This window comes from Daldinia childiae (assembly GCF_008694065.1).
Source record: "Daldinia childiae strain JS-1345 chromosome Unknown Scaffold2, whole genome shotgun sequence".
NCBI lineage: Eukaryota > Fungi > Ascomycota > Sordariomycetes > Xylariales > Hypoxylaceae > Daldinia > Daldinia childiae.
The window spans coordinates 6,317,444-6,339,237 of NW_022984643.1; the positions used below are offsets into that span (position 1 = coordinate 6,317,444).

Here is a 21,794-nt window from a genome sequence, read left to right on the forward strand (position 1 = left end):
TACACTTCCACCCTCAACGTTATACCCATCACGGGCTGGCTTATCATTACACTACAGTTATTGTGGCGTCTACGCCAGTGTCGTACCAATCCTTGGGCACATTAGAGATACTTCCTACCCTCTCCATATACCCAGGAACCCTCTGTGACATGCCCAATATCAAACCCATGTGATCACTCCTCATCCAGTGACATTTTGCAACACAGAAAAACGCTGCTCCCGTCTCCAACGCTTTTCCAGATGTTGTGGCTCGCGACCGGCAGGCAAAGGGGTCGGTATGTCCAGGTGCAACCCATGATTCCAAAGCGCCATCAGTTCGGAAGTGCTGCTTTCGGCTGTAAGCACCGTCGCCTTTTTGGTAGTAAACCCAGTGCTCGTTCTTATGGTAATCGGCCGAAAGTCGACAATACTTAATTCTGCCTCGGAGAGTGATAGTGCCCCCTGATACTTGCCCGTAAGGATTAGCCCCTACTACATTTGCCTGAGCATCGACCACAGAGGCTAGAAGCTGCGGATCTTGCATTCGGTTCCAAGTCACGCCCCAGTTCATCGAAGCCCATGACCATGTTGGCGCATTCTCTTCGTGCTCCTTCGTCATTAGTGGTAGATGTGCGCGGCCTGGCATTATTTGCCACTTTAAAAATAGGTCAGCAGTTGCACTTTTTAATAAACAAGTAGCTTAGGGGCATCGGGTATTTCACTGGAGTGATATTTCCCTATTTTGTTGGGAAGTTCTTGGAAGTACGTACAAGAAGATCTAAAAGCAGAGACTCGCTCCATAGGCCAGCAAGATATTTGCTGGTCTTCACCTGCGGCATGATAGTAGCAGCGCCGGCTATAGCCGGGAGCTTATCACTGGTGAATGTTAATTGGCGCGACGTGTATGATTTGACAATCATGTGCCACTGTTCCAAGGGGGTTACTTCGCCTAATGAGCCAGGGACTGTAGACGGATAAGGAGGTAGTTGATCCTCGCTCTTCCGATGCGTCTGACATTCGTATATGATAGCACCTGGAGCGAAGTTGAGGATTCGTGGCGCGAGGAACGATTCCTGAAAGCACCATCCCCGCGCATAAAGGGGACCAACTTTCTTCAACGTGGCCCATGAACCCGTGAAAGGCGGTTCGAGTAACCCCTGGTCAAGTGGCGCTGCTAGGAGATGTCGCTGCCGGACCATGATTGGTATATTAGCACCGGGTGCGATAGGAAAATTGAATTGCTTCGGAAGCCATTCTTCTTCTCGAGGCCGTAAGTATGGCGTACTAGGATTGGGTGAAGAGGCACCACTGATAACAATAAACGCGCGGCTGTATACCTCGCCCATGAGAGCTGCCTCCTTCTCCCAATCTGTCTTGTCGTCTTGGACAATACAAAGGGAATCTATCCAAACATATGCTAATCCAAGCTTTTGAGTAACAGTGATTGCATCCTGAAATGTAGGCGGTAACTCTGAGAAATCAATGCGCTCTTTCAGGCTACTCAGAACCGACTTTGTCAATGATAGTGGCTTGCCACCACCCCAACAATGACTTAACGCTGCCCACGTAATATCCCCCCCTGATGGAATATTATCGCAGAGTCTGAGCGCGTTCTTCCCTTCACCAACGTATATTAACCTTGTTGGAATAAAGCCATTGGGGTGCGTGGCACACCCAGGATGCTCTCTGCAGCATTCATCAATGCTTTCCTTCATAAACCTTATGCATTCCTCAGACCGGACATCTGCTGCACGAAAACCTACTGGCCCCATTGCAGGGGCTCCCGGTATAGGAGATGGAGGCATAGGGTCCATGTACAACTCCAGATCTACCCTCGGATTCTGAAACCATTTGTCGTACGTGAAGTTCCAGCAGTTAATTATCAAAGGTGTCCCCTCTCTGATCATAAGACCGACCTGTATCGGCATAGCATTTTTGGTCTCCGTAATCCAGCTCATCCACTTGTCGATGAAATACGCGTCAAATATTTCGCAGAGGAGTCGACAGTACTTGCAATCGTTCTTAGGACGACCAGTCTGGGGATCGACTTCACGACTCTCTAAAATCTTCTTCGTTGATATCTTTTCTAGCACAAGAGTAGGAACGGAGCCAAGCTCCTTTTTGCGAGTAGCCCGCTGGGGGTCTCTAAGCTGATCCCATGCGGTGCTGGGTCGACCGAATGTATCTTCGTGCCCGTAAGGCTGTAGGTTATTGCAGACGAGACAAATACCTGTCTTGCGTCCTTTTGCACGCCGCGAGACAGCATTCCCAACCCAAAACGCGGTATCGGCTGCTAATCGCACGCCCTTAGTAATATCTTTGGTGGAACTGAATATATTTAGCATTTTGGAGTTGTAAATAGTAACACTAAAGTAGTAATCTAGTCCGACGTAGTCATATCATTATACGTTGGAAACGCAACGACGTTGACGGGCCAATGTGGAGAGGCTATAACTATATTTCAAAGTGTAGTCATAATTTTAAATGTTAGTTCTTTAGATACTTAGTAGAGAATCAAAATGTCGCAAGTGGTCTTTCATATTTAAACTTGTAACGACTATGTGATGCTGCCAAGTCTCAGCCGCATCACTACCTAGGGATAGCGTAGGCGTTGGCCTAGCACAAACGCGCCATTGGCGTAGCATCGCCTCGTGTTTGTTTTCAGCTCCGAATCATCTATACAATGATCGTGGCTGTGCTTTGGTGTGATTGTGACATGTAGTTCAAACTACCTACCTTGCTATGCGAGATGGTACTAGGTATTCCGATCGGGAGAAACCCAGCCCCTATACTGAGGACAAGGTGGCTTGCTTACAACCAAGCCACGGATAATATAACATGACTGGCCTGGGGAGCGTATGGGCATGCCGAATCTCACCTACTCATTATCCAATCAAAAGACCGGAGGCAATTACTTTGGAGAATATAACCCTTCCCCCAGCTTATCAAACAAATTACCCGGTAATTTTTCATCTACGGCAGTTCCTCTTGCGAACCGCTTCTGTATCAAGACTACTAGGTTCCTACGCTGCTGCCGTGACTTGGCCGAGATCATTATGGAGGTGAGAAGGCCTAATCGTCTTGAGGTACACTTCCTCAGGTAGTCGCCCCGGGTTTGATATATAGACGTACCAATCTGTTTGCTGCACCATCTAGTTTTCTTTCTACCTCAATTTTAACATCAAAAGGAAAAGAGAAGAAAATATGCAATGGCGCTCTCTTGCTGCTTTGGCAGCGCTCCTGGCAGCACATGATGTCGTATATGCGCAACAGATGCTGCGATTCTCGTGCTCGAAGCTGACTATCGAGCGTTTAGACCCGCTGGTCTCGCCAGGTATGGAACAGTCACCGCATATGCATCAGGTCGGCGGCGGAAACTCGTTTCGAGCGTCTATGCCACCCGTCGATTTCGATCCCGTGAAGGAGTCGACTTGTACTTCGTGTACCTTTGCCGAGGACTTTTCGAACTACTGGACTGCCAACTTGTTCTTCAGAGCTCGTAATGGGACCTTGAAACGCGTACCACAACTGGTGAATATGGGCTTGAAAGCTGACGGGGGTTTAACCGTGTATTATATCCCGCCGTATGATGGCAAGACTAATGTTACTGCATTCAAGCCGGTGAGTACCCAACCCAAGCCATGAGATCTGAGAACACTCATGTACCCCTCCCTGTCTTGGATTAAATCCGCTGACAGGAGTGTTTTACGCAGGGGTTCCGTATGCTGGTTGGGGACCCGATGCTACGACAAGCTGAAGGCCAGCAGCGACAGATTTGCCACCGGTGCTTCAGCACGATTAACCAGGTGCCATTTGGCGGCGCACCTTGCACAGGCGACGATACAGCATCCCTCCCCCCTGGGATGTGCAACGGCGGTATTCGCACAACGATTACCTTCCCTACATGCTGGGACGGCGTTAATGTCGACTCGCCTGACCATAAGAGTCACGTTGCATACCCCGAGACCGGATCTTTCGAGAGCGGCGGCCCTTGCCCGGCCAGTCATCCCGTCAAGCTCCCACAGTTGATGTAACTATTTCTCTCACCTTTTTCCTCTTCGGGATCAAGATTGGCTGCTAACAGAAAAAATGTGAGCTTAGGTATGAAGTTATATGGGATGTAAGTACTATCGTTTCTATCTAGGTTAGATGCTTTCGGGGGCTACAAGTTTCAGACGGGGTCGATATTTAGAGCCACGGTGACCTAGCTCGTTTGCTAATCCGGATGATTCATAGACACGACCCTTTAATGACCCGGATTTGTGGCCTGAGGATGGGTCTCAGCCCCTGGTCTATAGTATGGGAGATGGGTGAGTTTCTGAACTCTTTCGAGAGAATGTGATGAAGAGTAGTTGGAATGATGGCTGATAGCCTCTAGTTCCGGTTACGGCCAACACGGTGACTACCTCTTCGGCTGGAAGGACGATGCTCTCCAGAGAGCATTAGATGCTCGTTGTAGCAACGATCGCTGCGCACAGCTTAAATCGCAGACTTCCGATGACGCGATGCGGTGCACACTTAATCAGACCATTCCAGAGAAGTACGATGGATGTAAGTCGATGATTATAGTTCTCGATATACTTGATGTGGGTGTACTAACCGTATATCTATGGATAGGGCTCAACCAGCTCCCTGGTAATTGGACTATTACTTATAGCTAGACTGAAAATGAGAGAATTTGAAGTGAATTGGATATAGATGATTCTTAAGATCGGTGTTTTGGAATCAAGTTAGTTAGATTGAACAATGGTTGACTTTTACTTGTCTACCTTAAGGTAGATGACGATAAACTCAAACAAACACTCCTATTTCTTCGCTGTTGTTCTTGCGGGAGTTGATTTGTGAATACCTATATTATCTTCGATTCATTCTATTTCCTCAAAAGATGCTTCTATGAGAGATACGGTTTAGTCTTTCAAGCTCGTCCGTTTTGGGTGATATTATAGTGTTGGTGGATGGAATGCGAAAAGAATCTTTTGAATTGTTGGAATTGCTGGAATGATAAGTAGGGGTTAACCTCTTATCGGAAACACCCCACTTTATTATTATCTGTGGCTAATAACTTGAGGCGCGTTAAGGACTCTTGGCAGCTACCTCAGCTAGAGGTGAATTTGGAAGCTTCAACTTAACGTTTTCATCTGTGCAAGCTCAAGTTTAATACATATCATCCACAATACTCCCACCTTCTTATTTTAGAAAAGGTTGATACTATAGCCTTGGGAATAGCAAGCCAGAAAGTACTTAATATTAGATTATAATCCTTATATCATAACTGCACCCTTCGTACAAATGCGCCGTGCTCGAATTTTCCATCCCACGTCATAGTACAAACACTCAACGCGACTGCGATTCCACGAAATTATGCCGATGTCATGGACACTACGAACGCGTCAAATCCGCTTCAGCAGCTCGGCGCGATGAACAGGATTGCTATCGCAGACTTAACCCCCGAAATACAAGACTCGGCATCTTGTGCTGTGCGTGGTGTGGTTACTATCACATGGCCCTATAATTCTGTTAAAGGCACATTTGCTTTTATCCTCGCTGAACCTGACTATCGTCTTCGCAGAAGCAAGGGGCAGGTTCGTATAAATCTGAACGGTGTATCTGCCAAGGCCGCTGGAGAGAGCGGGCTAAGTAGTGGTGATGAAGTTCTCGTGAGCTTGGATGGAGCTGAGTGGGAGCCTGAACAAACCAAGAAGCGGCAGAGTTTACTAGGCGCGGGGATTGATTGGCAGTTGAAATTCTCAGATAAACTTATACTTCAGGTGACTACATATGTGTGTACATCTTATGGTTTAGCAATTGCTCATATCTTTTCTAGGTTATCTTGACCGAGACTGGAGAGACTAAGCTCGTCAATGTCGACCGTCCTCCTCCCGCAGTGCCCCAACCTCGGGCTGAAACGCCGCCGACCGAAATATCTCACGAAGAAGATCTCCCTGTTCAAATACTCGAAACTCTCACGCCACCTAGCAAAACGTATATTGCGAAGCTCAAAGATGGTGAATTCGAATCCCCAGCTTTCGTTAAGAGAGCTCGGATGTCATACGGATCCCTATTCGAAGATGGATACGACATATTTGAGGACGATGGTGGGGTAAGAGGGAGAGGCCGGAAAAGGTCAAGATTTGGTCGTGAAAGCGGTGCATGGAAATATACCAGCCAGTCTCCTAGTCCTGAACCTACCTCACCTCAGATCACCGTGAGCTCTCCGCCAAGACCTGATATGACTGATGAAGGGTGTCAAACCATGGAAATTGACCTACCAATGCCTTTGCCTACGCAAGAAAACATTAACAACGAAGCACAGCTAATCTTGGAGTCGACATCAAGAGTAGATGTTACTTATCCCCAACAAGGAATGGTAGATCATGGTGTTCAAGGGGATTTCCACAGCGGATGGCCAGTCGCGACACCTGCTTCACTCCCACCACCCAGGGCTAGCAGTGAACTTCCTAGTAGTGGTCCTGAATTATCTGCATTCCAGGCCGCCGATGGATTTAACATAGTCACTGATGACCTTCAGCGATGGAATGCTCCATCTATGAACCTTCCGCCTGAAGGCTACCTACATACTACTGAACCTCCATCAGCTAATGGTTTTCCAAATTCCTTCGAGATCGAAACATCCGTGGGGCATGATATAATGAGACCCAGAAGCCGTACACACTCCCCAAACGAACCTAATCACCTTGCTGTTGAACATGGTGAGCACCATCTTAATGAGGGCCCGGCGACTGATGAGCAAGGCTACCCAATTCACGCTACATTACATAGCACGGACTACCCGCCGCTAGGTCTTGAGGATGAAGAGGAAAGTACAACGATACCTCATGTGGCACATATGGATTATCCTCCTTCCTATTTAGAGAACAATCACCCATTCTCCCAAGAGGAGACTATGGATATTGAACGAGGCTCGTTCGATTCTAGCGTTCCTGCAGCTGAAATTGTAGGATCATCGTCTTGGGCTACGGTCAATAACCCACCCCAAGCGACGTCGATGCCTCATACTGGCCGGTTGGGTAGTGCAGAGGGAGAGTCTCCCGATACCGCAGTTGTCATAGACGAGAGTGATTCAGACGACGAACCACCACCGCCGACTGCTGTAGAGGACACAGTCATGACCGGTCAAGTCGATGATCTCGAAATGTATGAAGAAGTAGAAGCTGAAGAAGAAGTGGATGCTGAGTATTCGGATGATGATGAACCTGAATATGATGCCGACGAAATGGGCGGTGACTACGATACAGTGAATTATACCGCACCAGACGATGATGAAGATGATAGTCACGATGAAGACTTGCGACCACACGAACTAGAACCCGAGTTTGACGACGGCGAAAGCTGGGATGAAGAGGATGAGGACGCTGAAAATCTTGAGTATGAAAGCGAGTACGAAACTGACAATGATGAGGAGAATCGAAAACCTCTGCGGCCAGTTTCACAGTCTATCCCTCAGGTCATTGATCTCATTTCATCCTCGGAGGATGAAGGGGAAGATGACGAAGCTACCCAGCCGCGGCAAGCGGCTCGACCAGTCGTTAGCAGTATATCACAAAATCGGCCAGCAACATCGCCAGGAATTATATCAAAGCAAGCACTTGTACAGCCCATCGAAAGTGAAAGTGAAGAAGATGACGAGGATAGCCTGGATAACGAGGAGAGGAATGATGAAGAAGATGAGGAAGGGGATAAATATATTGAAAGGGAGGACGTCGTCGGCTCGGTCGATTCATTTGATAAATCGGATTCTGAGTCCTCGGGAGGCGAGAATGAAGATGTTGAGAGAATACTCGAGGAAGAGCTTGAAGAAGCAGCGCTTACTCCTGGAGACGATGATGTGGCGGAGTCTATTGAGATGGGTTCTCAGCAAATGCCCGCTGCACCCGAAACCCCGCGCCCTAACGAGCTCACCGCATATGAAAAAACATCGCCTGAGCCTAGTCATGCAGCATTAATGGGCATGGAAACTAAGGTGGAATATCAAGAAAACAACATTCCACAATCGGCCGCTGACGGACTCGAAATATTGAGTCGGGCGGTCGATAGTGAATCCAACAACAATAATGTCACGTCTCCTAGGGATATGCAAGATGAAGATGCTGTTGACACCATATTATCTAAAAGTGACGAACCCCTAGCGGAACGCACAGAAGCTCTAGAGGGGCAAGTAGAAGGATATGAATCCCTAAATTCTCAAGAGGATGAGGATATGGTCGATATGGTACCTATTTTACCAGCTACTTCTTCAACCCCGCAGCCTATAGCAGTGGACGAAGAGAGGCGAGCCGAAACCACAGCACCCTCGTCCCCTCTGTTAACACATTCGTTCATATCTCTATCTGCGGATTCCAAAAAGATGGATGTAGTGTTACGAGAGAATATTGCTGTTACGGGATCCCGGCTTCCGGCTGATCAGCTGCCAACACCTCAAGATACACAATTAATGGGTGATATCACGATATCAGACTCTGTTGCAGTTGTTTCTATGGATGTTGATGAGCCAGATGTGGTAGACGATGCGACAGGGCTGTCGCCCGTGGCTGAGCAATTGGCCAGCAGAAAACCACCTTCGGTAGCTGCTGAAGATATCATTACAAATGTCGAGGAGCCTACGGAACCCAGCACAGCTCAACTAGAAGATACCCACCTTGAAGAACCATCCCAGGATACCACACAACGGAACAACTTGCCTGCTTCGCCGAGTTTATCCTTCCAGACTCAGGTTGCCGCTGAGGAAATGGTCCCAGCAAGTTTCGTTGAGTCTATTCCTGAGATTACGATCGAACTTGAGACCGGAACTGATGCCCGACCTGATACTGGGACTAGTATTTCTCGTGCTAGCCTGTCATTTATATCTCAGATGGAGGTTGATGAAGAATTACAAGCCAGTATCATGGAAAATTCCGAGTTTGATGATGATACGGATACTGAGGTGGCAGAGGAACGTGGAACTCAGTACCAGGTCGAAGAATATGAATATGAGGGTAGTCTCGCTCAAAGTGAGGATGATGTTCACACAGAGCTTGAAAGCCAAAGTCCCGTTTCGAGAGATCCGTCTCCAGATCTTGGAACGCAGATACAAGAGCGACGGGACACTAGGCGGGCCAACTCAACTGACATAGAGGCTGACTCTGAGCAAATGTCACAAACGGACCCGAGTGTGCAGCTTGCACGTGTTGCATATGCTTCTAAGCGAAGGGTGAAGAATCCTGATGCAACCAAAATTGTTCATGCGGACGAGATAAATATGTCTGCTATTGAACGCTCGTCGCCTAGTGTGGAAGATTCAAGCGTACAACTAGCTCGAGCTTCTTTAACTAGATCTTCACAGGGTGATGAAGAAAGCTATTCGATGACGGCGGCGAAGCTAAAACTTGTGCGTCATCTTCGGGATGAATTGCCTGACTGCACGCCTCTCAAGGTTTTGCGACAGCATCTTCAAAAGAAGCTAGATATAATTGCTGTCGCTATGATGTACCCGCCAGACCCACAAAGAGCCAAGGGCGGCCCGCGCGAATTCATGATGTCGTTTACTATCACTGATCACTCGATCGGCCCCTATTCGGTTGTGGAAGCACAGTTATATCGACCGCACAAAGAAACGCTGCCAATCGTCAAGGCCGGTGATGTTGTACTCCTTCGCAACTTCACGGTCATCTCACTTCAAGGCAAGGGCTTCGGCTTACGCACAAATGACGAGTCAAGCTGGGCCATTTTTGACCAGGATGGTGAACCGCCTCAGATCAAGGGACCTCCCGTCGAATACGGCGAGAGAGAGATCACTTATGTAGCGCACATGCGGGCGTGGTATAACCTACTAGATGAGAAGGCGAGGTCGAAACTTGAAAGGGCTAATAAGAAGATAATCGATGCGGGCAAATCGAAGTAGGGATGGAACTGGCTTAAGACTACGCTGGGAGTATTGTAGTATTTTGCTACGATGATTCTCAAATTTCTAGCTAATGTATATTTATTCGTCTTTGCCTTGCATTACAGTTAGGAGTTAAGGGGGAAAGACATCTACTCCCTATCTTATGATATGGGAATGATAGATAGCATACTAAGGCACCGGGCTTAATGACATATACCTAAATGTGGTGTTTTTTTATAGCATTGACTATGCCTTCAAACGAGTGAGACGTGAATTTGACTATTAGCTACCTAGGTACCTAGGTTAGGTAGTTATGGTATGCAACCCCTTACCTAGACCTACTATCATCCGATAGAGTTTCTTCCGCCATTGAGCGCAAGATATTGGATAGTTGCTAACTTTCAGTGATCACTGCTAACATGAAAGTGTGATCAGGATAAAGTGCCCATAAACTAACTCTTAAATAATTATCTGATCGCTGGTCGTGCTTCTCTTCATTTATAAATGAGGGTTGGTATCAGTGTTATTTCCAAGGCGCTCTCCACCTACGTAATTTCTCGATATTTAACAAAAAGCAAATCGCAACGTATCTTCTCGTCTCATATCTCTTTTCAACCCCGCAAAACTTCCCTAAGTACTCTAAGGAAGCAGAAACGAATTAAAAGAAAAAAGTTTACTTTGCTAATATAACTACCTGTCTACTTGAGGTAACCCACTATTAATCATCTGATACACGATCGAGAAAAGGACTGATACCTCCTAGACGTAGATATAACGACAATAGTCAATTTTGACTGCGAGTGCTGCTTGTGTAAAAGTACGCTAGACGCGGACATAGTCCCGGAGCAGGAGATCCCAGAAGATGTCGCTAAGAAGTATATGGTGTTGGCTATGTCGTCCATGTTAATTCCACTTAGCCTGGCCGCCATGCTAGCGCAGCTGGGGCGGCCTCCACTTTGCAGTGATATTATGTTAGAGGCGCTGATGCTTTCGGGGGCATTTGGGATCATTTTTTGGCTTCTTTGATACCTTTATTATGGCTGGGGGTTGGATGGGCTAGGAGATGGAAGGCCGCTATCTACCTGCTCAGTGCAAGCGTGGGAATTAGGTGGGTGATCGTAGGCTAGCGGTAATATACGTGGCTACGGTTGGTTCTGATCTGGTGGATGTTAGGTAAAAGGATTTTACACTGTTCTTGTGGTATAACAAGCCGATGATATCCATTGAATTCTTTGGTATTACATCTTCATGAGGTTGGTTGCTCTAAAACCTCACTATTAAGTACCTAGACGTCCGTGGCTATTTGCTCTGCTCCATAAGCAGGGGAAGCATGCGCGGATTTCTTCATTGACATATGTGTTGATATAATAGCCGCACACACTACGGACGCATTTCGGGTGATTAAGTGTAAATGATTTAGATAGCTTGCACACTCATTGGCTATTAACGAGTTCGTCATCGTCATCATCTTAGAAAACAGTCTCTAGGTATCCAATACTACTAACCTGGGTACCTAGGTATCCAGGTAGATAAGAGTCGTAGGATTTAATGGAACCAGTCTTGAGCTCGGTCGCCGAAGGTCCCTTTCGAGAACTCGTTACTAAACTTTACTGAATGGATATCGCCTCGGAAACCGAGATATCTATGTTTAGGTTAAATGTTGGTTTGCCGTGATAGACTATTTAGTTGAGTTTAGATGCGATTCCTATAAACGATATTAGTATTTCTTCTTGAGTATTAGTGCTAGCTTTTGCCTCCTCATAGGTAAAAGCCAGCGCTAATAACATGCCTCCTAGTGACGTATATACCCATTGATTTCTTAAAAGTAGACAAGGGGGTAAATACCAAGCAGCAAAATATTCGATTAGTCTGACGGGCGTCGGGTACTCCCGCCTTACGATAGGCTCCCTATGCTGATCATCTGATCAACCCCGATCTTGCTAGGTTTAGATCCTTCCAAGGATTGGACCTAGGAGCTTCGGTAATCTTGTGACGAGCCGCAAGCCGGGACGGGCATTATGCACCCATGGCTTAAGTAAATATGCGGGACCGAACAAATTCTGGTTATATCACGATCCTAATATAGATGTGTGACATAACAAAGCGCATAACTTTTAGATAGGTACTCTCCACGTAAGCTTCTGTATAGTTGATAAGATAGGTTATACACTAGATCTCAACTATGATCTAACTGTTGATTGACGTCATCCATATCCAAGTCAACTTCTGCCGGTAGAGAACGGATTTCTAAATAAGCATGGATGACGATAGAGTCATAAATTATGTTAAAAAGGAAATATATAATTAACGGTTAGAAGTACTATAATCATGATAGACAATCGATAGATCAAAAAGGGAAGTACCTATGTATAGACTCTTTGACTTTCCGGACCATTTCCTCCGCTGATTACAATGAGAGATATGTATAAAAGAGTAATAGTGTAGAGGCAATTAATTATGTGGCTTATACTTTACATAGAAGTGTGTGTTGTACACGAGGCTTATGAAAAGCTTTCTGACCCGAATGATGTAGTTTAACTCCAATCATGAAGCAAGATGAAAAAGGGAGGGGTAATGTTCGATTTTCGACCTATTATTCTATAGGTTCTAGAGACTAAGATAGAGACTAGCGGGGGAGAAGTTAATCGAGATCAACCGTACATAGTAACGAAATCGTAATTTACCCATGGCTTTCCCATCTCCATCTAACCCGGTTTGCTATCATGTAAGAGAGACAATATTTACTGCAATTCGGGGCGACGTTCTAGACTTTGGCCACTCCACAAAATAACGCTCCGAAAAGTCATGTTGTCATTGCGGAGACCTTTTGTTTAAAGTAACCAATAGAATGTTTATATACTATTTCCCCTGCAGCGATCTAAGTTTCTGGAGCGGAAGCTCACCAAAAGAATAAAATCTGATTGGTCAACCGTTCCCGAAAAGGAATAAGACATCATGCATGTCAACTATTCGCCTCTTCACATCGTCACTATCACGATTCATCTACGGTAAAGTATAGATCAAGTCGAAAGAAAGAGTATTCCAACCGTTGATCATGATGAAATACTTAATAAGTACAAACTATTGAGTCAGATAATATGGGAATAGCCTAGGCATAAATGACAATTCGCATGTGTGATCCCGTTCAAAACGTGCATCTTGCAGGAGGGTTTGGGGGTTCATCTATTTTGCGAAAGTGGTGACGTCAGGTCATCAGGGGAATTTCTCAACCCAATAGACAAATAGCTTACTGCGGCTTTTTGACCGGCGGTACTTAGAATGGAGAAAATAGTATGGAGAACAAAGGGGCGGCAAGAAAATATAGCTGGAATGCGGACTAAGAGAGGCAGGCTACCTACCCGAACATAGGATAATGACCGAACTGGTAGATGATGACGTACTTTACTCGTTCATATGATACACACTCTACCTTACCAAGGTCGATCCTTGTGGATAGACTGCCGGTAAGGTAAGGTAAACTAGATCAGCCATAGTTCGTTGAGCCGTCGAACGATCTGCTCCAACTTTCTATATAAGGTGCTTCCAACTCCCTCTCAGTCTCAACTTCTTTCCATCATCATTCATCATCTTCAATCTTCAACAACAACAATCAACAAACACAACTACCACCAAATACAAACCAACCAAACCTTCAAAATGGACAAGATTCAGAACGCCGCCAACTACGTCTCTGACACCGTCAAGGGTGCCACCAGCACTGCCTCCAAGGAGACCAACAAGTCGGTCGCCAAGGACAACAACGCCGACTTCACCACTCGGTAAGCTTCATCTACACCAACTATTACACATAAAAAAAAGACCGTCTACTAACATACCTCCCAGCGCATCCGCCGCCAAGGACGCAGTCGGTGACAAGGTCGACGAGACGAAGCACAACACTTCTGCCGACGTCAACAAGGAGTCCGTCAAGCACTAAACTTGCTTGCTTATACAATAAATCCTCTTGATCAACTCCACCTCTATTATACGACTTGTACGATGAGATGAATGGGGGAATGTGATTATTTGGGCGTCTTTGGAACAGACAGGGCTGTTTCCTTTGTTGACAATGGGCATGGAGAGATGGAATATTTGATTCCCTTGAAAGATTCAAAAGATCCTCGGCTGGCTTTATAATACCCCTATGATAGCTTAGAATTAAAGCCGCTATTCATCGCCAAACTACTTTTCTACATTGACTACGTGATATGAATATGGTGAATTTTAACGTAATAAAGGTTTGGTGGTTTATGACCTCAAGGCTAAATGAGTTAAGAATCATTTTGAAGTATGAAAATTTAATGTCACGACTGATTTTGCGGATATTTCTAATTTGGTATAATAAAATCATTTAGAAATGTAGGTGATGTAAAACAACTACAACTTTCTGTATCATACATGAAATTGGGGGTTTCCTCCTTTTTTTCCCTTTGTCATTTCCCCCCCTTTTCTTCAAAGAAGAAAAACCAATGGTATGGCATAGGCAGACAAGTAAATTGTTCTCTAAGAGAACTCACTTGGAGGAAGACTCAACTTGTTGATATCAGAACCACCCGTTTCCGACACACAGACTTGCTCGAGTACGTCCACTCTACGGTGTAGAACCGCGCTGATACCATCAGTAGTGAAACAAACCAGGGAAACCCGCATCGACTCCTGGGCGCGAAGAATATCAACCAGTGTCTCCAGATGAGGAATCGTATCTTGATTTTCCGCCAGATGGAACCCGTCCAAGACCCAGACCAGCGACGGTGGCGCGTGTCTCAGCAAAGCCTGTATTATCTGCAGAGCAAGCGGCACGCTTCCAAAGCTCCCATCCAGCTTCCGGAACTTCGTTTCGTGGAGCTCGTCGACGTCCTCAAACTCGAGTGGCAGGAGATAGATCAGTTGCGCGATGATGGAGTACAGGAGGGCTATGACGGCGGCTTGGTGCTGCGGGACCGACGGCGCGAAGTTGTCGCCCGGCTTGACGAAGAACGATACGCAGGGGATGTCTTCGTCTTGCAGCATCGAGGCGATCCGCAGCGCTGCTAGCGAGAGGTCGGAGCCGTACGATTTCGTCGGTAGGCCTTGGATCCAGATCATCCGCGAATTCACTTCGCCGAGCCAGCTCTGCAGTTCTGTGATAACTTCATCTGGCAGGAGGACTTTGGAATTGTCTTTGCAGGATAACTCGCTACTCCCGTAGTCGAAGTATGGGGTTAAAGCATAGGCATATGCCATGAATTCGTACCGATTGCAAAGTATTAGTCCTTCTAAGATTATTATCAGTATATTTATTGCTAAAAATATATGTTTGTTAGTTGAAGTAGAAACACTTACCGGACTCATAATCGAACTCATATTCCAAGGTCGAATCGTCGTCAGTTTCTGTCTCCCAGCTACTTTCCTCGGAATGATGCTCCTCTTTAGATGGGCCCCCATCATTGCTAGTACTGTCATTCTCAGCCATTTTGAGGGTTGAGAGTGGTGATAGACCTGATCGACTTTATCCTTAATACCACGAATTCAATCTTCCGCGACGTGCACGACCCCTCGCTGAATTTCCGTATCTACCCCAATCCCGTCCTCTAATGGGTTGAAATTATTCGCATGGGAGTTTTTGTTCTAAGGCGGAGGAGATAATTCTCTTTGCATGTCTTCGGAAGGAGGACATGGCATAGGAGGGGGGAATTTAAATACTTGAACGTGAGCTCTTTGACTCAAATCTACATCTCAGGTCTTTATTCATTAGGTATTCACATTACTCTGAGCTTTTCGGAGGTCACGAGCCATGTCAGAAAGAGTCAGGGAGAAAGTATCTACAACTCTGCTGTGATTCAGTAGAATTTTAACGACGGATGAAAATGACACCTGTGGGAGGACGGAAGTTCCTTCCATAGGCGGGGATTGGCTCATACATATGTTTGTGGCCGTCCAAAGCTTCGAGAAACATAATGAATGGACTTTCCGTCTTAATTTTGCTATCATAGCTGATTTGTGTGTCATGAACTGCGCTATCTAGAGTCGTACCTGCCTAACGGATGGAAGGTCCATGGGGGATTCATTGCAACCGGGAAAGAGATGATGGAATTGTTGCCACGCCGTAATTACCAAATTTTGCTGATATTTTAATACTCCAAGTGATTAGAATTAGTGTCGTGAAGCTAGACCTGGTCACTCACTTAGAAAAAAAAGGTTATGCTCAAGTCAACCTTTCCAATCTTAAAGTTGCTTTGCGAGTTTTGCCTCTTTCTTCATTCCGACCCGTCACGTTAGTGTCTGGGGAGGCTCTGGGGAGTATATTTTTTCGTATTTTCTACTTAGTACGGAGGTAATATTTACGGAGTAAGATATTACCTAGTGCTCGGCTGTACGACGGTTTCATCCACAGTCACTCCTGAGAGCTCTTACTGCGTAACACACGGTACCTCTGTCACATTTAGGAATACCTGCGTGTATATTGAGATTTAGGCCTGTCATCGGTGAAACTATACCAAGGGTTGTGTATAGCTTATGATAGTAAGCTGCAGGGAGTGTCAGAAATATATCCCATAATTAAAATGCCCAATACGAACTTGGACTGGGCCATATATAACTGGTCGTAGTTATTGCTTGTAATTTAAAGTAGGAAAATTAGAACTAGGAGAGGTTTATTGACTACCTAGTTCGAGTTGATGTAAGATCATGAAAGAGGCCTTGATAAAGTATAAATGGAGTTAAACACATTGTTATATCTTCTATGGTAGCTTACAAAGTCAACAGTCTGTTCATGCTCCAGAGTAACGTTTCTAACTCACCACCTATCCTAGAAATTATATTGGCATCAAGTTAGACGCTCGGTCAAACCTCGGACTATTCAACTTCAACCCCTTTCTTTTCAATTTCTCGTCATCTAATATTTGTTTCTTCCTATTATATAACAATAGCCCCTTATCAGACAGCAAACCAAATGCCTGCCCCAACTCCTTCTTATTACCCCACAGGCTGGGATCATGAGCGGATGCTCGACGCTACTGTCAATGATATAAATGACCTAACCGAAGAACAGAGGGAAGTATTTCGCGAAGGTCTGCGGGCCGACCTGGGGCAGCAGGGGTTCGATGAGTTCTTCGATGAGATGTTTAGGCGGGAGCAAGGGGCGTTAGGTAGGGTGATAAATATTGCGTGCACAGAACGCCTATCATGCCGTCCATATTCTAATGGCGGAGTTATTAGGAAGCTCTACTAAGACTATTAAAGAGCCTCCTTTCATGGAAGTTATGCGCCTGTGCGAAGATCGCGGTGTCCGCTGGGATCAGTGGGGGTTCGTCGTTTTCAAAAGTCCAGAGATCGTTGATGCGGAGCAGTGGATGGCCTGCAAGAAGCGGTTTTTAGAAATCATAGATGATTCTGTTGGTCCCTATCGCGGATACGCCGGACTTGACGAATGTGCCCGAAAAATGAAATTTCAATGGGTAGAAGGCGTCGGAAAAGAGGATGGGAGCATTGGATCTATATCACGGTGGGCAACACCCCTTATTGCCCTTGTCTCATCTAGGCTGATCTTTTTCAGAGCATACTCGTCATCTCCTATACTACCAGGTTTGAACCATAGTTTATGCCTATATATTACGCCGGCTTCAGTGGACTCTATATTAAACTCGCCTTCCCCTTCGTCATGTAAGAGAAAATATAGAACTAGAATTCCTTTCGTCGTTGCTGTTTCTAGAGATAGTAGTCAACAAGACTGCAATCCAATCAACGAGGATATTGAGGGAGCTCCGTGGCGGGGCTTTTTCAATGTAGCCGTCGAAACACTACTCGACTCCCTCTTCCCTATTGTCGCGGATGACTCAATGTCCCCATTTGAGATTGGTGGGCGTGTCGCCGGCGATGATATTTGGTGCGATTATACGAGATGGGGGGTTCACAAGGCCGGCGTAGGATACTGGGATTCAAGGACGGGCCAGGCAGGCAGTGGACTATAAACAGAATATAGGTGATAAGATATCATATGTTTGCATTTATTTCGATTAATACCATGCCTTTAACTAACCTCTTAATATTAGTGGGACATAGCAACCTTCTAGTTCTTGAAGTTTGAGGGTTGGCGAGAAAGCTAGCGGGGTAGTTTTCTATTAGACGAGATGAACTTCCTCCTCCGGTCCAGAAATCAGCCATGGTAGAAACTTATGGGCAAGTGTTAGTTATTATGTGCTTGAAGTAAGAGCCGGAAGCTGAAAGACGGAGGAAAGCATCTCGTATATAAGCCTGCTCGTATTCTCATGTACGCATGCATAGGGGTATATGAGGAAGGATAAGAAAAAAAAGACGAACCTTTTCCTTCACTAGCATCACAAGACCGAGACGCCGGTACTTCCCATCCGACACATCCTTACGAAGCAATAGACCAATGTGTTCGCTCTTAATAATGGGCAAAAACCAGCAGTCCCGAGCCCCTTCACGATCCTCAGCTATATCGAAACAGGCAATAGCGAAACCTTCTGTAGAAGGCAACTTGAGCTGGTCCAGCATGGCGTATTCCGTATCTGCGGGTTGTAAAAGTGCCAAGAACCCCTGTTCGGCGAGATCAAGGCGGCGCTGCGGCCAACCGATCCTTGGAAAAGTAGAGAGTTGAGACTGCGAAGGGATTGTGCAATGGACGGGCTTAGGATGGCCGAAGAAGGCGAGTTCGCAGGTAGGCATGTGGAGTATGTTGGCGTCGCAGTTGGGATTTTCGAGAAGAGTCCATCTTGGAGTAGAATCCTGCGGTGATGAATGCGACGTGATTGATGGAGATAAAGGCCGTATGAGGACATTGGTGGGATTCTGGAAGGACTCATCTCGTCGCAGAAATTCTGGGCGAGTGAAAATTTGGCCTTGGACGGATGCCCACTGGCAAAGTTGGGTAAGCTTATGGTTCAACAGGTATGTAGCTATATGACAGTGACATGCTATAAGAAAAGGGTACCTTATTCAAAATGTAGATTAACAGTTAAACGAATCATATTGCTTTTATTCCTCGCTTCCCCTTTTCTCTCATCAAATAGGAATAGGAGGTGGTAGAGATAGTACGCCTACCCGGGTACTTGAGATGGGTGACTTACCGACCATGATGGTGCTCGAACTACCGTCTCACCCTCTCTGTTAACAGGTCTTTCGGGTTTAGGCCAGGAAACCTTTCTAAGGGTCCATTTAACCAAATAGGAGGTGCACCATAGTAAACCGCGAGGAATATCTACCTCCCATATACCGGCTAGATAGCGAGATCTAATACCTTTCCGTGTTAGCTGGACGATACTGCTGCATGCAGCAAATATGTCATTTGGATTGGACAAGTGGCGGAGCGTATAATCTGGAAGTATTTCTTTATACCACAGATATAGCATCTGGGTGCGTAGCTGTTTCTGCTCACTTGCATCAGACTTTATATTAGCATCTTCCACAGGGTTTGGGAATGTCCCAATTCGTAGCTGTGTTGAATTTTGCATGTTTAGAGTGCCATCTTCCCAGAGCTGCGACCGCTGGCACGAGAAGTATACTTGCTCCTTTGCGTACACGAGTACCCTTCTACTCAGTATTTTTTCCTGAAAGCACCATCCCCGGGTACTAACAGGCCCTTCTGTCTTGTCCCGGGGTAGCCATACATAGACGTTGCCCAAATCCTCGCCGAATGGTATTGGGCAGGGCGGCACTACTTGCTCCATGTTGTTTACCCTGAAGCCGGTACGACTATCTGCGGATCGTCCGGCAATGACAGTTAATACCGCATTACCGTATACCTCGGCCATTCTTTCAGACTCGTAAAGCCAATCCTCAAGGTTCCCTTGGATAATACAAAGAGAATCGATCCAGACATAGCGAATACCTAAATGGCGAGCAATGGCGATGCACTCTTGGTGTGTCGCCGTTAAATTATTTTCATCGATAAGTTCTAAGAAAGATGGAAAGTTTTTATCGTTTAATTCTGTCGTGTGTCGAACGCCTTGTCCCCAGCAGTAAGATAGAGCTAGATACGGCTCACGCAGTCCTAAGTGTGGTGTTTGAACTAGCCTTGTCCATCCTGGCTCGACACCAATATCTAGAACGCGAGTAGGCATCTCCGGTGGTACATTATCATCTGTCGCTCTGCATTCTGGATGTCTCTTCCGGCATCCATCGAGGAGTGTATGGGCAAAGCTAATTTCCCCAGCTTTATTTCTGAATGCTGTATAAAGGCGTTCGTCGAAGCTAGTTGCAGCAGGTGTGCCTGTACCCGTCAGTTGGAACAATATGTAAATGAACTCGAGATATATACCTGGATCCGCAAATACGCAGAGCTCAGCACGTAAAATCTCCTTTCCGAAGCTCTCCTCCGCATTCTCTTTATTCCCGCACTCTACCAATACCCTACTGCCAGTTTGAGCACGATGGTCTACAACAGGAGTGTTGACGGTACCAGCTGTTTTCCTCTTTTTGAATAGATCCATAAACATACCCGTCAACCAGACCCGCTCGTCACCCAGTGGCTGCCCTGCATTCTCATAGTTGACAGGGAACCTACCGTCCAGTACGGAATTGATTTCACCAGCTGTGCATTTACGCTGGATGGAAGCCCAACATAGTAGACATAGATCGCAACCCGCCGTTGCAGAGTCCCGGAGCGACCGTAAGTTAGGATGAAAAAAGGTCATATGGTTTCTTAGTTCCTCCACGGTTAAGGCAGCACAAGTTCCACATCGCGCCATTTTACCCCTAGTGTTTACTGAAAATCGTCCTCGTGATTCCCTATAACAATGTTCTTTAAACCTAGGTACAACATTGATGCTAAGTGTTTAGATCCGAGTAACGAAAAGTATAGAGAACTCTAAGAAAATCCAGCGTTCTATAGCTGGCGAAGCCCGTCTCAGATATGCTGGACTGTTGCATTGACTAAGGCCCAAAGGAATGTGAACCGTGTTTCATGATTGCTCGGTCAGCCCATCCATTGCTTGATCCTTGGCACGAATGCAGGCGGTACGGCCATCGTCACATCCTGGTATAGAAGGCGTGGAAGGAGATCCGGAGGGAAGTAAACAAGGAGGCTGCGATACCCCCATATATCGGTGCAGATGGATATACTCTACGGATCTGTATGGGAAAACTAAAGCCGAAAGTCTAGAGTCCAAACGGGGTCGGAATCAACAATATTTAAAGGAGCAGACCTGGTCGACGCACAGCCACAATGAGTCAGAAAGCAGAGCCTTATAGTGCGACCCCTATACGATGTATTTACATAGGTACGTAATGTAAGGAAGTGTGAAGTTGTTCAATGGCGGTTGAAATATACTCATTTGCCAACATACGAACGCCACGATTACCAGGTCTACCCGTGGTTAAAATGATTAGGTAAGAGAAATAGATATTTAGTTATGATTTGTTAGACTACTAGACCACAAGAAAGGGCGGGCATAAAAGGAAGAACTTATACTGAACTATTATACTCTGATAGGAAAGCCAGAGAAAACGAAAAGCAAAGTGTAAGCGAGGGATGGAATTTATAGAAACTTACCGTAGGGCGGATGTTGTATAATACTCACTTAATTAATATCCTTTGTTCAGAAGAAGAGAGGGATACTATGAGTTGTAGCGATATAAATTAGAAAATTGGCTGTTTAGAAAACGGTCGATTCGCATCTCCTTTTATCGCCATGGAACTAATCTAGAGAATAACTTTCCTAGGCTACAATGGCAGTCGTTGCTGTCAATACTTGACGCCGCTGTCCCACCTATTCTAGTATCAGACTCCTCATCTACTTGGGATGACTACCTGCATATCTCTCAGGAAGAGTTCGATAGACACTACCATGATATCCGACGAAGATTGAAGCATCCGCTAAGTAAGATGGCATTCTAGGATTATCTGGCAACGAGGCCCTCTGATAATCCAGTGTCCGTTAAGTGCGTTAGAAAAACTATAGGTGCACTTTACCAAGCTCCTGGCTCTTCATCTGGC

General features: G+C 45.9%; 5 protein-coding genes across 6 annotated transcripts; 2 read left to right on the plus strand and 3 right to left on the minus strand.

Annotated features, from left to right (window-relative positions):
- Positions 1-716: 716 nt before the first annotated feature.
- GL218_02548 (uncharacterized protein) lies at positions 717-2,324 on the minus strand (the record flags this gene model as incomplete). 2 transcript variants are annotated; one of them, XM_033579072.1, is made up of 1 exon in its annotated part: positions 717-2,324. In XM_033579072.1, one exon carries the CDS (start codon positions 2,322-2,324, stop codon positions 717-719), a length of 1,608 nt encoding a protein of 535 aa, XP_033438245.1. The 2 variants fall into 2 exon arrangements, with proteins under 2 accessions (XP_033438245.1, XP_033438246.1); XM_033579071.1 differs by having other exon boundaries at positions 717-1,751.
- Positions 2,325-3,183: 859 nt separating this feature from the next.
- On the plus strand, positions 3,184-9,877 carry GL218_02549 (uncharacterized protein; the record flags this gene model as incomplete). Its single annotated transcript, XM_033579073.1, has 8 exons — positions 3,184-3,600; positions 3,693-4,009; positions 4,081-4,099; positions 4,216-4,289; positions 4,358-4,530; positions 5,305-5,747; positions 5,804-9,255; positions 9,310-9,877. The coding sequence occupies 8 exons, from the start codon at positions 3,184-3,186 to the stop codon at positions 9,875-9,877; spliced, it is 5,463 nt and encodes a 1,820-aa protein (XP_033438244.1).
- A 3,639-nt stretch (positions 9,878-13,516) lies between these two features.
- Positions 13,517-13,796, plus strand: GL218_02550 (Glucose-repressible gene protein; the record flags this gene model as incomplete). Its single annotated transcript, XM_033579074.1, has 2 exons — positions 13,517-13,638; positions 13,703-13,796. The coding sequence occupies 2 exons, from the start codon at positions 13,517-13,519 to the stop codon at positions 13,794-13,796; spliced, it is 216 nt and encodes a 71-aa protein (XP_033439237.1).
- Positions 13,797-14,362: 566 nt separating this feature from the next.
- GL218_02551 (uncharacterized protein) lies at positions 14,363-15,311 on the minus strand (the record flags this gene model as incomplete). The annotated part of the gene is made up of 2 exons (XM_033579075.1): positions 14,363-15,114; positions 15,182-15,311. The coding sequence occupies 2 exons, from the start codon at positions 15,309-15,311 to the stop codon at positions 14,363-14,365; spliced, it is 882 nt and encodes a 293-aa protein (XP_033439238.1).
- Positions 15,312-17,958: 2,647 nt separating this feature from the next.
- GL218_02552 (Heterokaryon incompatibility) lies at positions 17,959-20,547 on the minus strand (the record flags this gene model as incomplete). The annotated part of the gene is made up of 5 exons (XM_033579076.1): positions 17,959-18,009; positions 18,158-18,715; positions 18,928-20,069; positions 20,118-20,234; positions 20,298-20,547. The coding sequence occupies 5 exons, from the start codon at positions 20,545-20,547 to the stop codon at positions 17,959-17,961; spliced, it is 2,118 nt and encodes a 705-aa protein (XP_033439239.1).
- Positions 20,548-21,794: the final 1,247 nt, after the last annotated feature.